A 16,080-nucleotide genomic window follows, 5' to 3' on the forward strand; every position below is an offset into this window, starting at 1 on the left:
GTTAAACTGGATTTTCTAACTTTTTTGTATTCAAGTTTTAAGTTGAATTATACACTCTCCCGTCCACATTGTGGTTTAATAGTTTTTAAACACTTAGATGATGCGTTAAAAAGGACACATGTTGATTTATGTTTTCAAAAGGCTAAATAAGGGCTTTTTTTGTTGTTGAAAGTTTGGCTACTTTTACAGATGAAAAAAGAGGCTTGAATTATTGATAGTGCTCTCTAGAAGTCACAAACAAGTGCCGAGTAAAAAGCATTATCACTTAAAAGCTGAGCAAAGAGGTGCAAACCCCAGTGTGCTGCAGCTCCAGTGTCAAACTAAGAAGCTACATGTCCAGTGTCTCTAACATCTCTGCTTTTACACTGTTTACTATCCTGTGAAGATCCCAGTGTATGAATCAAAGCGATTGTCATCAGCTCATTACTAAAAAACTGCCTCTGACATGATGCTAATATTGCATGTTTTAGCTTTTTTTGGCAGTGTAAAGTTGAATGACGAAGCTCAACTGATTGCGAAATAAGGAGTTTTGTTCTGCTAAAAAATGCTCCACTCAATATGAAATAATGATGGAACAGTCTGGGGAGAAATGTGGAGATTTGTGTTGCCTCCATGCCCTCCCCCATTTCGCTTCCAGTAACTGGCCTGTCATAACTAATCTAAAAAACATAGCCGATGTGAGATATGATCACGCTTGCAATGTCCCTCAGCGGGCCGGTTTGTGGAGCGAACGAGTGCGGCCGTGCGTAATACCGTGCCAAAAGACGGCAAAAATGGAAATTGTGTCACCATGTGTCAGACGGAAGACAGAAACTTTCGCTACGAGTGTATGTCCGTGTGTCATTAAGCCACGTTTTACAGCGCAGGATCGCATTCAGGCACAGCAGACTTAGAGAAACTTTTTTTTAGGGGGATTGCCCTACGTACCCGTTGCGCCATAACCCTCCTGACTCCCTGGTCGTCCTTTCAGTTTAGATAAATCCCCTCTGATGCCAGGGTGGAGACGAAATGAAGAAAGAAAATCCAAATAAATGGGAAGATGTTTCAGCAACAAAATCCCGTATGCCTCTTCTTCCACGGAACGGTGAGCCAGCCCCCGCTTTCTGCGCAAGTTTAGCCCAGGCGCGGCGAATAGGTCCTCGGCTATCCTCGGGGCAGCGGCAGCCAGGTTCCTTTTCCGAAACCAGGAGGAAAATAAAATAGCCCCTCAAACAAAAGTGGCGACTCTCATGGCTTTTTGTCACTCCGCCTGTCAGTCAAAACGCGAGGGCTTGTCAAAAGTACCGGATGAATGATGGTCCGACGCGCGTCTCCACGGGATCGGCACCAGCTAAATGTTAATGGTCACAATCACAGTTAAAAAATGAAGCTGCTCTCCTCTGGTTTTCTGTGATCACTCTCGGCTCCCGGCTTGATTTTCTTATGCAAACGCAACTAGAGGAGATCAAGAGGAGGTGGGGTGATAATTCTGGCTTAGGCTTTTCTTAAAGGAGCCACGATCGATGCTGTGCGTGTGTGCGTATATACGTGTGCATGTGTGTGAGTGCATGTGTATGCGTGAGCCGCCTGCCCGTTTGTGTACAATGGATGTGTGTGTTGAGCTGAGGAGGAGCGGAGGATCTGGACCAGACTGCTGAAACCCGGAAGTAGTGGTGGCCATAACAGGTCGCGTCTTACACAACGCACCGGGCTGCAGCAAGTCGTGCGGAGAGGAGGGGGGGTGGGAGGACCCAGCGAGACCGCGAGCTGCAACAACACGGGGATAAACCGCGAATACACACCTTTGACTCCGGCTTCATGTCTCTTTCTCAGAATCTGACTCTAATTCTCACTCTGGAGATGTTTTAATATACCGGAAAAAACTCTTGTTTATCTGGATTTACGCGCAGCATCCACTTTTCTTTTTGTAAACAGTTTATTAACGACCTGCTTTCAACTCTGATGTGAGATATTGTCAGGTATGTTTTCAACAGCTAATATGGTTGGATTTGTAAAATAAGACTGGATTTAACTTTGTGTGCATTCCTATTTATAAACATAAGGTGAAAGTAGTTCATTAAAACAGATTTAAAGTCATGTTAAGCTTCTGTCAACAGCATGTCTGCATGATATCCACAGTGGAAGCTGGAGCCAAACACACAGTTTGGACTCAGTTTTTACTTCAATACAGCCTTTTTACTCCCTAACGTACAGAATGTTAAATATTGGAAATGCACATCATAAACTGCTTGGTAAAGTGCCACATTTCAGAGAGAAAGGACAACATATACAACTTTATTCAAGTAATTAGGAATCACTGTTTATATTTCTTTTTAACAAAGGGATGTTATCTGTGTAAAAGCAGTAATAAGTCAACATACTGACATTTGGATCAGGCTATATGCTGAAATAAGTCATTAAAACATCTTCAGGTCTAAATAACAGTTCATATGTCCTCCGTCCCTCTCCCCCACTGCAGCGCTGAATGGGTCGCTCCAGTCTGCCAGGAATGACCAATGGTAGAGAGGCTCAGGGATGGGAGCCCCCTATTGGCTCCCCTCGTGATCGATCCGGGGCTGATTGATCGGTTTTAGGCCACATTTGCGACGAGGCACAAAACAAAACATCGTCTGCGAATAGAAGACACACACTCTTTGTTTTCTACACGCTGTAAATTCACTGAAATAGAGAATATTTATATAGATATAACCAAGACGTCTCTCTCTCTCTCTCTCTCTCTCTCTCTCACACTCTCTCTCTGTCTCTCTCTCTGTCTCTCTCTCTCTCACTCTCTCTCTCCCTCGTTCTGTCTCCTCTCTCACGCACGCGTAAAAACACACATTTTCACATCTCTAACTTCATTAATAACTTCTAAGTGCACTCACACTCTGACTAAACGACTCAAAACCAAACAGTTAACACTTACATTAAGATATTTACAACTTTCTTCTCTCCACAGAAGTTATTAGTTCAACTTTTGTCTCTTTATAATTAACATTTCACGGTTTGCAGAGCAGAGGTTGTAAAAGTTTGGTCAAATATTGATGAGCTTTAATTTGTGGAGGGGAAACTTATAGATTCTCCAGTAATTTCCCAAAAGAAGTAATGATATCGTTGAGTAATGTGTGGATGTAAATTAACAAAATAGTTTGGATTTACAACTTTCACTCGTTATATTTCATTCTTCACTGGCATATAAAGGCGTAGAAATCTTATTTAATTTAGTCATTCAATATTTTTTTAATTAAGAAAAGAGCATAACTGCCTCAACATTTGCATACAATATTTATGATATAGTTCATGGCATATGCAGTCTTGTAAAAACGGGATAAAGTACGTGGATTGACTAAGTTTCAAGGTAAGACGCTGAGGGATTTCCGGAATATTTGAGTGGATTTTTGTCTATTTTTCTAGCTGTTTTCCACATGATGATCATCGACTATACTGTTCATTTATTTCTCAGCCCATCGCAGGTGAAGCTATTAAAAGAGTGTGTCTAAAAGAGCCACATGATCTCCTGATTATGCTCATAAGGTGTTGCTGGTCGGTGACAGCCTGTTTGAAGTTTTTTTTTTTTTTCGTGCAGCCCGTCCACTCATTGATCATCTGCCCCCGGTGCCAGAAACAGTGTCATAACACGATAATGCGGCTTCACACATTCTGCGGTGATTCCTGTGGTAAAGCCCGAGCGATGGGATCCGAGGAGACCCATTTACAAGCATAACATTACAATCAAAGCCTCGTGCAGTCCGGCCAGCGACGCTCCGGGGCGCGGGCAGCAGAGGAGCCACGGAGCCGACAGGACGCACGGACTTTTACGCACAGAGATTCCGCATCAATTAATAAACAGCCTTTGGGTCGAATTTGTTATGTCAATTAATTATTGGTGAGTATAACCTCTAATTTCTTCATTATTGTTTTATTTTATGGTGTTATTAAATAATTTAAAAGCTTATTATTGTCACTGATATGTTCTTAAAGAGACGTTATTTTTGAGAAGCTGCTGTTTGAATCCACTTTGAGAGCAATGTGTTGGTTTAGTGAAACGTAAACAGGATTATATAGCTCACTGCACCACAAGGCACACTAAAATGTAGAGGGTCATTGAGAAAAAGCAAAGCTACATTAACATGAAAGGAGACCACATCAGCGCCTGACCACTGTAAAATAACTACAATGGCATTATAAAGCAATTAAGCTACCTCAATTAGCGTCTATAAAAGCAAACTGCAGCTCCACTTTCTCTCCTGGAGTTGCTCCTTCGTGAGGGTCAGCGCATTTTGGCATCCCGAAAGAGAGCAGGGGGGCAAATACCGTCATTTCTGTTTAATCCGCTTTGCGATGACGGTAATGCTTTCAGTCGTTCCAATAAAATCAGCAGGTATTACTTTCAAACGGCTGAATGTAAATTGACAGCATGTTTGACTGCCGAAACAAATGGACGTGTTATTAGACGGCCTGTGCGCCGTGACCTGTGCTGTTAGGAGACAAAGACAACTTGCAGTCTTTATGTTGCCTTAAAACACAAAGCTTAAGATGTGTAGTGTTACATGTTCCTATTTTAGCTCTCTTTTGGTCACTTTAAGGTCAGAGAATGTTGCACATTTGAATATTAATTAAAATAAATAAAAGTTAAACAAATAAATGATACATAAAGACAACATCTCCATGGTTTCACGGGTGCTAGTCTTTGTGATTTCTGCTTGTTTGTTTCTGTAATGAGACAAAGGTACTTTATGTTTGCTTAAAACACACAAAGCCTAGGATGTGTAATGTTATATATTTATATTATAAGTCTCTGTACGTTATTTTTCGGCCAGTAAACGGTCTGATAAATAATGCAAATGTTAATATTAATTTAAATACGTACTTTAAAAAATAAATAAATGACATCTCCATGGTTAGAGAGTCCTTGTCTTTGTGATGTGTGCCTGTCTGTTGCTGTTTGGAGGAACATGGAGCAACTGGCTGCAGCCGGGAGTCAAACTGAGGTCAAACTTTCTGCAGCCCCGCAGCTCTGCGCCAGAACGTGTTGGGATCCGCAAAGAGAGACTCTCTGCTTTGTGTCGCTGCTGCAGCTCAGATAGACCTGCTGCACGGTTTCACAGATCATCTAATTATATGAAACGACTAGTATATTATCGCCTGTCAGAATATCCAGCAGGGAGCTCCGGGCTGAAATTATTCAGATAGAAAGAAAGTTTGTACAAGCAAATCATTTCTCTCGAGATTTATTTTAGTGTAATTAGCTATCAGGTATTCTTCAGTGTCATATTAGAAAGGTGCGTAGGCTATTATAGTCTGATCATATCGTGTACACTGTTGTTAAGTGTATTAAAGGTACATTAAGTGTCTCAAACTATTGTAAAAGTATGATTAGGTGTGTTATTTTAATTTATTTATATTAGAAAGTTTGATCATTTAAAAAAAACTAAATAATAGCTTCAATATCTCGGGAGAATTACCAAGAAACGTCCTAGTAAATAATTTGACTTTTGTCTGAAGGGGAAAGCAATATAATGCCAATAATAGTGTCTTAATATTAAATACAATACATGATTATTATTTTTGTATCAAGGGTAACGCTTTCCTCTGGGAGTTTTCACTTCTGCTGTTTGGCTCAAATGTGAATGTTGCTCACACACATTAATGCTTAATCATGTGCGCCTCCTACCGGAAGTGTTGGAAATTACACCAGATGCATAAAGACAGAGGAAGAGTCCTGCTCACATAATTAAGTAAAAAAAACTTCCTGCAATAAAAAAATATTTTTTGACACTTTTATTATCTTCAACTGATTTGAATTCAGAATACTCTGTAAGAATGGGTTGTTATTTTGCTTATGATTATTGCTCTTGTAAATAATACTAAAAACATACTAATAAAAGATATTACAGCGTGGTTGTCTTTTGGTGTGTTGCCTTTTATTGCAAATGTCTATTTGGGTGTCTATTTTTGTGTTTTATTTTACGCTAGATGTAATCACTGTGAAATAAATAAATCAGCATTTACTACAACATAAGAGAAATGTTGTTAGGATCAACCTTTGAGATGTTGCTGAGCTCCAAACATAAAAGAATAAGTAATACATTCAAAAGATGGAGACAATTAAGCATTTGATTCAGTTTGGTGCACCAACTATATTACAATGAAACACATGTCTTCTTTCTAGACTGGAATGTATACATGTTAATAATAAACACAAGTTATTCAAAGCTTTGTTTGGATCTGTCAGTGTCTCAAAGTAAGAAAACCACTCTCTCTCTCTCTGAACGCTTCATATGCAGGTGTTACATTAACGATAACATGTGAATTGATGATAAAGAAGCGACTGAACCTGAACAGATCTGAGCGCTGCTGGATGTGACAGGTCCCTGCATCACACCTATAGAGACATATGTGATGAACAGCTGCTTTCCGATATGGTGAGAAGTGTGTGAAATTAGATGCACACATATAGTCACGTATACATTCTAACACACACACACACACACACACACACACACACACACACACACACACACACACACACACACACACACACACACACACACACACACACACACACACACACACACACACACACACACACACACACACACACACACACACACACACACACACACACACACACACACACACACACACACACACACACACACACACACACACACACACACACACACACACACACACACACACACACACACACACACACACACACACAGCAATAATAGCTGCTGAATGCTGCCAGTCAATTTTCACATCTTGCCACCGGCCACCGGGTCAGCCGCTCCACTTTTACTCTGAAAAGCTGCCGAGCCTGAATTAACCCCACGGATAGATAGAGAGATCATCACTCCATCACACACACCATCTCACACACCTCTCTCTCTCTCTCTCTCTGTCTCTCTCCTACACTCTCAATGTCTCTCGCCCTCCCCTCCTAGCAGCATTTGTCACCGCCGCTATTATTTCAGGTGTGCTAATGGCATCGCAGACACTTTTGCTGGGGGAGTGAAAAGGGGAGGATGGAAAAGAGAAAAAATATGGAGAGGATTCATCATCATCATCATCATCATCATACGGACACCCAAAAATCCAGGGGTGAGGGATTTGGGTGAGGGGAGTCATGTGTCGGCCAGTCGGGGTGGAGGTGGAGGGGTGAGGGTGGCAGTGGGTGAGGATGAGGAGGGGGTTGCTCACACTTCCCAGGGAGACTGTGAATTGATCAGCACCTTAGAGAGAGATGAGGGGAGGAAGTGAGAGAAAGAAAAAAGCAAAGAGATGAAGGATGACGATAAGGACAGAACAAGTGGAAAAAGCTGGGTGTTGGGAGCCCAGCTATAAAACCAGGAGGGGGAGCGATAGTAAGGGGGGAGAGGGGGGAGGAGGTGTGAAGACTCATCTTTTCCTGGATGGGTGTGAGAGTGGTCTGGGAGCACAGCATAGCCTAGTGGTAATAAAGCAGCAGAAAACAGCCACTATGAGCTTTAAGGGAATCACACGAGGGGCTTTGATTCAAAATGTAATATTCCGTCTGTGTGGGACGTGTTTACTGAACTCCATGGTCAATAATTCAATATTACAGCTGTTACAACCGTACGTGTTGAAAGTCTCAAAGGTTGTTGTTTTGTGCTGTGAGGATTTTTTATATTTTGTTTGGTTAGTTTGACGTCTGATCTTCAAATGTGCAAAAACTAACATATTGAAATCTGTGGTCAACACCGGGTCCAGGCAATTTGCAATTTAATTAATAATTGTATTCTACAATCTAATATTCGTACATATTTAGTAGTGTGTCCAAGTAGCACTCAGTGACGTTGTGACATTTGTATCTCTGTGCCTGATGTATGCACTTATTTTTAAATATTTATTTATTTATTAAAAAAGTAAGTGAGCAAAATCTGAATAGAAATATATTTTAAAATATATATTAAGCTGTTAAATCAATACACCATAAAAACAGCCACTGAGGCAGGTTGTAGTTTAAATAAAAAAATATTTTCGAGGTAATACTTTCTTAAATTTAAAAATAAATTCCACAGAATAAATAAATAATTTTTAAATAATAAAAAAAAGAAATCTGCACATATTAAGCTGAATGAATATTCCAATAAACAGTAATATACCAAGGTCTAGTGCAGATTTAAACGGAAGTAGTACTTCCTTTCATTTAAGTTTCCTGTACGGTTTGTCCACAATATAAAAATACAGTGTTAATTCAACTTGGGTGTTCAATATATGGCAGCTGATCTTTCATTTTGGTCAGAAAAATGACTTTTATGTTGGAAACCGAGGATTTAAAGAACCCCCAACACGTTGTTTGTGTGTTGTTCTCGCACGTTTCTTTAATTCAGATGATGGATATCTCTGTTTTCCTCCGGCTTTACGGCCAAACTGTGCCACAATGACTCTTTTTGGATTCTCAGAGTGAAACCGTTCCTCCAGATGATGACCACATTCTTGCCCAGGCGGCTGTTAGGAGTATAAAAGTCTGAACCACGAGCGGCATTTGGCTTGTGGCTGATCTGTATCTCCCAGCCTGCAGACAACACACGGACACCATGAAAGTACAGTTGGAACACACACACACTAACATTCTCTCACACTCTCACACACCACAAAACTGCACTGCTGTACTCAAAGTATTGAAAAACAAAATTGATTTACACTATGCTGTTGACCAATTAATGCATTTATTTTACAAGCGCAGAGGGAACGGTTTCAGATTTAACTTTGAGAGGCTTGGTAAATTATTCTGTGGCAATAAAACAGTGGTTTTCACATTGAACTGCTAAAACATCTAATAAATGCAATAGATTAACAGATACATGGAAATAGGAATAAAGCAATAATACAAACTTCAATAACAACAACGATATCTAATATTATACTGAAATAATCAAGTGAATATATTAGTCAGTCAATGAAGAGTGGTGCATTGTTAGGGAATACAGTAGAAAGTTATTTCAGACTTCATCATTTGGCATTTTCGTGTGTAATCCTGTATTCATCTTTTTAAGTTAAATGAACTTAATAAGTAGAAAAAAACTATGATTTGCAACAGTAAAAAAAAAAATCTGTAATCTATGTTAACGCCACGCTAAAAAACAAAACGTGCTTTGAAAAGGTCATCAGATTCAGGTGTCACGGTGACTATTACTGATTCGGTGAGAAACAAATAGTCAACTGCTGGAGAAGTGTAGGTTACCATTTTAAAATGTATTCCAGCCTCTGATGTGAAAATGTAATCTAAGATCTTTCTGTTTGTCAGCAGTGTACATTAACTGCAGTTCTTCTAAACATGTCTGAGTCCAGGATTTGTCTTTCAGTATACCTCTACGACACCTTGATAATTCCTAAAATGAAAGGCAGGTTCAGTGAAACTGTGGACCTCAAAATAAATTAGAATCAGTGTGTAAAATGTTGAGATGACACTGATACAAATATTTGTCTTCATATATATACACGTCAGGTCAGATAGTTGCGCAGCAGTTCAGCGGAGGGGCGCCCACTGAATCAGATTACCAAACACACTGATTGACTGCAGCGGTCGCTAGTGGACCTACAGCCATCTCCTCTAAACAAAGTTATCTCTACCGAAGTTCATGAAGAGGTCAGCGGTCACATCATCTCGTCTAAGATTCCTCGTATGCTGTACGACCCCGCAGAGTCCCAATAAAGAAGCTTTCAAAGCATACATTCCTGTCCTGAAAACAAAATGTCAGAGATACAGTAAAATACAGAGACAAAAGTTATTCCACAACAAGACACAAACTTGGTTTCTGTGAAAAGTTCTCCTGCACCCACACGCTAACTGTCAAAGAATCAAGGTAGAACGGCTTGCTGTAAATTTCCACTTAGATTTTGTTAATTATCACAAGTGTCACAACCATCAAAAGACAACAACAGACGACGTGACGTGCTCTAATGTTTGACACTTTTATTTTCATACCCTTTGTTCTGCCTCTCTTTCTTCCCTTCTGTGTTTATCACACATTATACGACACCTGCCTCACATCAGTATTCTTCCCTCTCACTTTTTTTTTGCGTCGTCCTTGAGTTTCTAAAAGCAGAGTGAACGTGTACATTTGAACATTTCTTTTCCAAGAGCCGTGCTCTGCGTCTACTCTGTAAGGAGAATAAAAAGTAGTAACATTGTGATTAAGATAACCTGAGTTATAGAGGATGTGGACCTGCCTCGCTGTAAAGTTTTCGATAAATCTTTTTGAAAGAGTAGGTGCACTTCACTTTAATATGTTTTTTCATTCAAGTTGGAAATTAGCCTCTACAACTAAGATTATAAGAGCATTTATTTTCAACAAATGGAGAAGGTCAGTATTTTATTAATCGTTAAACTGTTAAAATTGGAGTAGCAACCTCCAAGAATGTGAAATATGAATGTTCAATACCCTCATTACATTCAGTTTGTAAAAGCATTTGTATAATCAATGTCTGGCACGACAGACCTGATTCCGAATCTTTAGAGATTTGATTTGACTGTTTCCTATCGAAAGGAGCCAGTTGAGGTGGTTCGGGCACCTAGTTAGGATGCCACCTGGGCGCCTCCCTAGGGAGGTGTTCCAGGCACGTCCAGCTGGGAAGAGACCGAGGGGTAGACCTAGGACCAGGTGGAGGGATTATATCTCTTCGCTGGCCTGGGAGCGCCTTGGGATCCCCCAGTCAGAGCTGGTTGATGTGGCCAGGGAAAGGAACGTTTGGGGCTCTCTGCTGGAACTGCTACCTCCGCGACCCGACCACGGGGAAGCGGGAGAAGATGGATGGATGGATGTTTCTGATGGATTTACCAAAGAATGTATCATTTTGCGTTTTCATAGATTCAAGCTTTTTTAAGGGTATTTAAAGACATGACCAAAAGTTATTTAAGTACATACCTAAGTACATACAAACACAGCAAAACCTACTTTGCAAAAATCCCATTGAGTGCAAAAGGACTAATAGCAGTGTGTTAGTGTCTGTCACTAAAAACCTTGTACTGTAGCTTCTACATTTTTAAATAATAAATACTATTTACTCAAAAAACACTCATCAAAAGTCTTACAGATGGTTTTTTTTCTGACCCTGAAAATGTTTGTGATATAAGGTTTTTACTTGTAGCAAGTTATACAAATTCAATTTATTTTTGATTAGTAGTTTTTGAGTAAACATAACTAAACTTGAAAACAGACCAAGGATTGCTGAAGTTCCACAAAGAGAGAAACGGAGCGGCTGCGGCCGACCGCTGTGCTTTCCGATGGGGAAACTGAGATTTCCTGCAGAAACAGTGACAGGATGAATCAGTCCTGATTGACATGTGAGCTGTGATTACGCTGGTCCTGGATCTGCTCTCACCACCAAACCACTGCAGCGGCTCTAACTCCCCACTTCCTGTTATTTTCACCAAATCCTGGAATATGAACTCAATTCTAATTAACTCTACGTATAAAGTGTCACAAACTCACAGCATGGGACCCGTAGACTGCAGTGGTAATAGTATATAAACAATAGAGTATTGACAAACTCTATTTTGGCATTTGTTTTTATACTAAAGTATCAGATAAGTGAGTTTACTTCATCAGGACAACTTACAGTGTTAAACATAAAATAAGAAATCAATTAGTCTCACATTATATAGTTAACTTTAACCATCTGCAGTGGTGGAGGTAAATTAGCATATATGGCAAAATAATAAATACAAAGATGGAGTTTAACTATTTTACTCTACATTAGAATTTGCTTTAATTTAGTTTGAGATTTTAGATTGAAATGTTGTATATAAACAAACAAAACATGAAGCATCTTAATAGATTAAATCACACAACATCACAAAAAGTAGCAACAAATATTAAATTCAAACAACTTTAACTTTGAATTGAAGCCTCACGTTAATGCATCAATAACAACAATCAAAAAATAAGCAGAATTCGTACTTTTACTTCTAGTATATTGTGGTATTGAAGTATTTTCTTGCATGCAGGACTTGCACATGGACTGCAGTACTCGTTTTAAATAAGTGAAATATCTGAGAACTTCACCGCCCATCCCCGTCTGTGACACAAATCTAGTCGGACTAAGTGCTAGAATTATTTGCAAATATTTTCTGACCTGTGCTTGTAAAGTCTCCCTGTTCCTCCCAGTGGAAACACAAAATCTCCCGGTGGTTTAGGAGCAGTGCGGGTTAATCGGAGTCTCCCGAGGGAGTCAACATCACAGGGAGGCGCATAAACATTTTAGAGATTGACCTTTAACCTATAAGGCACTAAAGAAAAAAGTCTGGTAGGGGTTACACGTCCAAAACCATTACACATCACAAGCAATTTCCCTCAGACATTCAGACAGGTAAATTGTATGCATGCGTGGCACAGGCCTTTACAGAAAGTCACATTGTCTGGCCGTTTGAAACCAAAAGTAACTCAAAGTAAAACAGGTAGATGTCTTCTCTGTTTTTCCAACCACAACATATATATTGTGAAATGCACATGTCATAACCCTGCATGCAAACACAAATCTACACACACTCGAGGCCCGTCTCAGAATCAGTCTACGTCTGACAACATCAGTGCAACCTGATCCGGGTTAATAAAGCTTTACCTGCATTTACTGCTCCGTTAAAACGCCCTCTTGTTGTTCTACCAATTCACCACACTGTCATTGCACTGAGGCGGCATATGGTCCTCATCTAGTGGCCAGTGCAAGATAAAAGCCAACAGGCAGTGAGTGTGCAACGCAGGGGAGAAGTGTGTGTGCTCATATACGTGACTATTGTGTGTATGTGCATGTATGTAAGCATTTTAGGGTAAATTGGACTCAACATGACTCAGGGGATGGTTAGGAAAACGGCATGATGTCACCGTTATTACACTGTAAACGCCGTTGATTTGGCTTTGAGGATTTGTGCAGGCGGCCGCCTCCGACATGTGCGCCGAGGCTGGTTCACAGATCCCACCTCCACATCCAGGCTTTGAACTATTTACTGGGAATCAAAGTGAAGTATTAACACATCAGTCCAAATTAGTCAACCTATTAGTCACTTAGTGTGTGTTTTATTACGTTTCAAGGAATATTTGGGACATTTGCTACAACAGAGAAACAAAGTGCTGAATCAAACATCCTCCAATGTTGCTTTAAAAAGATCAATATGTTACGAGTGAATCATATATTCAGTTAGGGCGCTTAGTATTTTCTAAATGATGAATTTCAGACGATGGCTTTGGCAACACACTAAATAAACAGCTCAATAACTGGGATTACGACTGACAGGAGATTGGCTTGAGGACAACCTCACTCTGCCTCCTTCGTGCTAATGTGAGTGATTTTGCCTGCTCTGCCCAGTCAGGTTTATGAAAGTCGGACGGATTAGCGCCCAGCTGGGGCTCAGTAAACCAACACTCGGCCCTCGGACTCACACCACCAAACATGACTTCCCAAACAAATCTCGACCTCGTCCACCCCGCCTTTATTTTGGGCTTCTTTTCCTCGCTAACACGGCTCTCCAAACACAACACACACGCGCCCTGCTCCAAATTAAAAACACCGAGGCTTATTGAGCAATACTCTTCTAATGGTTTCATCCACCGATGGTTTCATCTTTGCCGAATAAACACACATGCAGCCTTAAAAGAAGGAGCCGCTCTCCTCTCTTCTTACGTAAGCTGGCAGAAAATCTCCTAAATCCCTCTCCTTTGCCGTTGTTGTGTTACGTCTCGGCTAGTGCTCTCTTTCGAAGAGCATCTGAGACCAGAGGCAATTATAACTTGAGCGGGGCCTTTTGGGCATCAGACCATTTAGCATAGAGGCTAATAAGGGTGGCTATCGAGAGACACACAGAGCTATTGGCACTGCAGCGCTGAAGGTGATTTGACGGCACTGAATCGTATCAAAGAGCTTCAAGATGTCTCCCAGGGAGAGCTCGCATTGGGATCGTTTTTCTGGAGTCAATGCGGGGAATTCGATCTCCAAGGACTCGCATCTGCTCCTGTGATATATTTTTAAATGTCCGATGTTTTTGGCAAGTCTTTAAGAGGAACTGCTTTAGAACCAGCCGTAGAAATGAAACAAGGACATAGCCTTCCTCTGTCATGTAAGAAACTTGGACGTAAATGCAAAATCCATAAAGAAAGGAAATTTCAAATACCAAAACTGGTATGCATATCTTTTTTTAAATGGCGATAAAACCTGAATTGTTAGCAGGCACAGAGATGTGGTTAAAAGTGATCTGTAAACTTGAAATATAAGGCAATGTGTTTACCTCTACAACGTCAATCTTTTGATTTAAGGTTTAGGTATGTCGAAAATGGAGAGTATCACTATTTGACAGGTGCGTTAATCTGTCAGAGGACCAGAAGGGAAACAGTTAAAAGAAAGCATTAGATTAAGATCCAGAGACAATGTGTGTGTAGGAGACAATGAGAGGAAAGGTCATAAAGAGAGAAGAAGAGGGAGAGAAGGAGAGGACAAGGCAGAAGAAAAGCAAGAAAGAGAAAAAGAGAAAGAAAGAGCAATGGAAGGTTGCTGCTAATTCTTCCATATCTAAGCCTCTTTGCAGAAACTCCCTTTGTCTTCCAAGTCCCAGTCATTAGAGCCTAATCCTATCAACCAGGGGCTAATCTGAGGGCAGAGGGTTCAGCCCCCTCAGCTCCACAGGCCAACACACACACACACACACACACACACACACACACACAACCAGGTACACACATAAATGCATAAGACATGTAAACACGCAAAGAAAAACGTGAAAGTTTGGCACAGTCATGCACTCGAACATCTGGACAAAATGCAAAGACGTTTGAACATGCATACACACACACACACACACACACACACACACACACACACACACACACACACACACACACACACACACACACACACACACACACACACACACACACACACACACACACACACACACACACACACACACACACACACACACACACACACACACACACACACACACACACACACACACACACACACACAAATTGTTATAAGATGCATTCTATAATATGACTTCAAACAGAACTAGTATACACAACATCGACAATATTTCTCCAAAAGTGAACTTTCTGAGCAAACTTTTAAGGTTTGTTGTGTCTGGGTGGATCAGAGACCTGCGTACGTGCCGGTGTGTGTGTGTGTGTGTGTGTGTGTGTGTGTGTGTGTGTGTGTGTGTGTGTGTGTGTGTGTGTGTGTGTGTGTGTGTGTGTGTGTGTGTGTGTGTGTGTGTGTGTGTGTGTGTGTGTGTGTGTGTGTGTGTTGGGAGGTGGGGGGCATCAGTTTCCCACACATTCCAGCAGAGCCTCTCCCCCCTGCCATCATCATTCTCCTCTTTATTTCAGCGCTGACTATGCCCGAGATTAGTTATTGATCAACGGGGATATAAATTATTCTAAAGTGAAAGCCCAACAACACAGTCATTATAGATCGACTATTGACCAGCTCCGATACATCATTCCATTTCCGCTGCACTGCACCCTGCCACCGGCCGGAGAAATGCTCAAATAATGAGATGGGGGATTTTTATGAATCGGGCACACTCTGCTTGACCTTTTCTGGGGGAGAGGTAGATAGATGATATCCGCATCGTGTTCTCGAATGCGATGCCATTTGGAGAGTTTGGCCAGAATGACCTGGGAAATTAAGACACAGACAGATTTGATGGAGATGAATAGCCGCCATGAGAGGTAGCCTGGAGTTACTTCTCGGTGTCAAGTGAAGGATCAAATATGAAGAGTCTCTATAAAATTAATTATCAGCCTTGTGGAAGCTACTTGGCTTCAGTTACAAAATGAATGACAGCAGAAAATGGATATAATGAGATCAGTCTCGTCTTTGGTTGACATACCAAAGTGTAAAACAAAGATAAAATGAACCTGGTGACCTTATTAAAGGCATTAGATGATGGCTTTCAGGTGATATTTAAAGATCAAATGGGTTTGTATAACTCCTTCCAATGAGACAACATATTACTATACCTGTGTTGTAGTCTAGAACTATCTAAGGGCAATGCTTTTTACTTGGTGGCACTTAAGGATTATTTTAAATATTTACTTTGACCTTTTTTTCCCATGAATTGATCAATGGCTCGGTCAT

At 40.7% G+C, this 16,080-nt stretch overlaps 2 protein-coding genes across 4 annotated transcripts in view; both read right to left on the reverse strand.

Moving 5' to 3' along the window:
• meis1b (Meis homeobox 1 b) overlaps positions 1-1,675 on the reverse strand; it is an 80,424-nt gene extending 78,749 nt beyond the window's left edge. For 2 of the 3 annotated variants that reach the window (XM_079686344.1, XM_079686342.1), the window contains exon 1: positions 1,583-1,675. In XM_079686344.1, coding sequence (XP_079542470.1) covers positions 1,583-1,660 — 78 coding nt within the window. In that variant the 5' untranslated portion in view covers positions 1,661-1,675. The other variant, XM_079686343.1, reaches the window with a different exon arrangement.
• A 6,655-nt stretch (positions 1,676-8,330) lies between these two features.
• The window catches only part of LOC307044659 (uncharacterized protein), a gene marked incomplete at its 3' end in the record, with an annotated part of 131,981 nt that continues 124,231 nt past the window's right edge, over positions 8,331-16,080 (reverse strand). Inside the window, exon 7 of the mRNA XM_079689970.1 lies at positions 8,331-8,524. Coding sequence (XP_079546096.1) covers positions 8,331-8,524 — 194 coding nt within the window. The remainder of the gene's footprint in view (positions 8,525-16,080) is intronic.

Source organism: Notothenia rossii (assembly GCF_949606895.1).
Source record: "Notothenia rossii genome assembly, chromosome: 6".
Taxonomy (NCBI): Eukaryota; Metazoa; Chordata; class Actinopteri; order Perciformes; family Nototheniidae; genus Notothenia; species Notothenia rossii.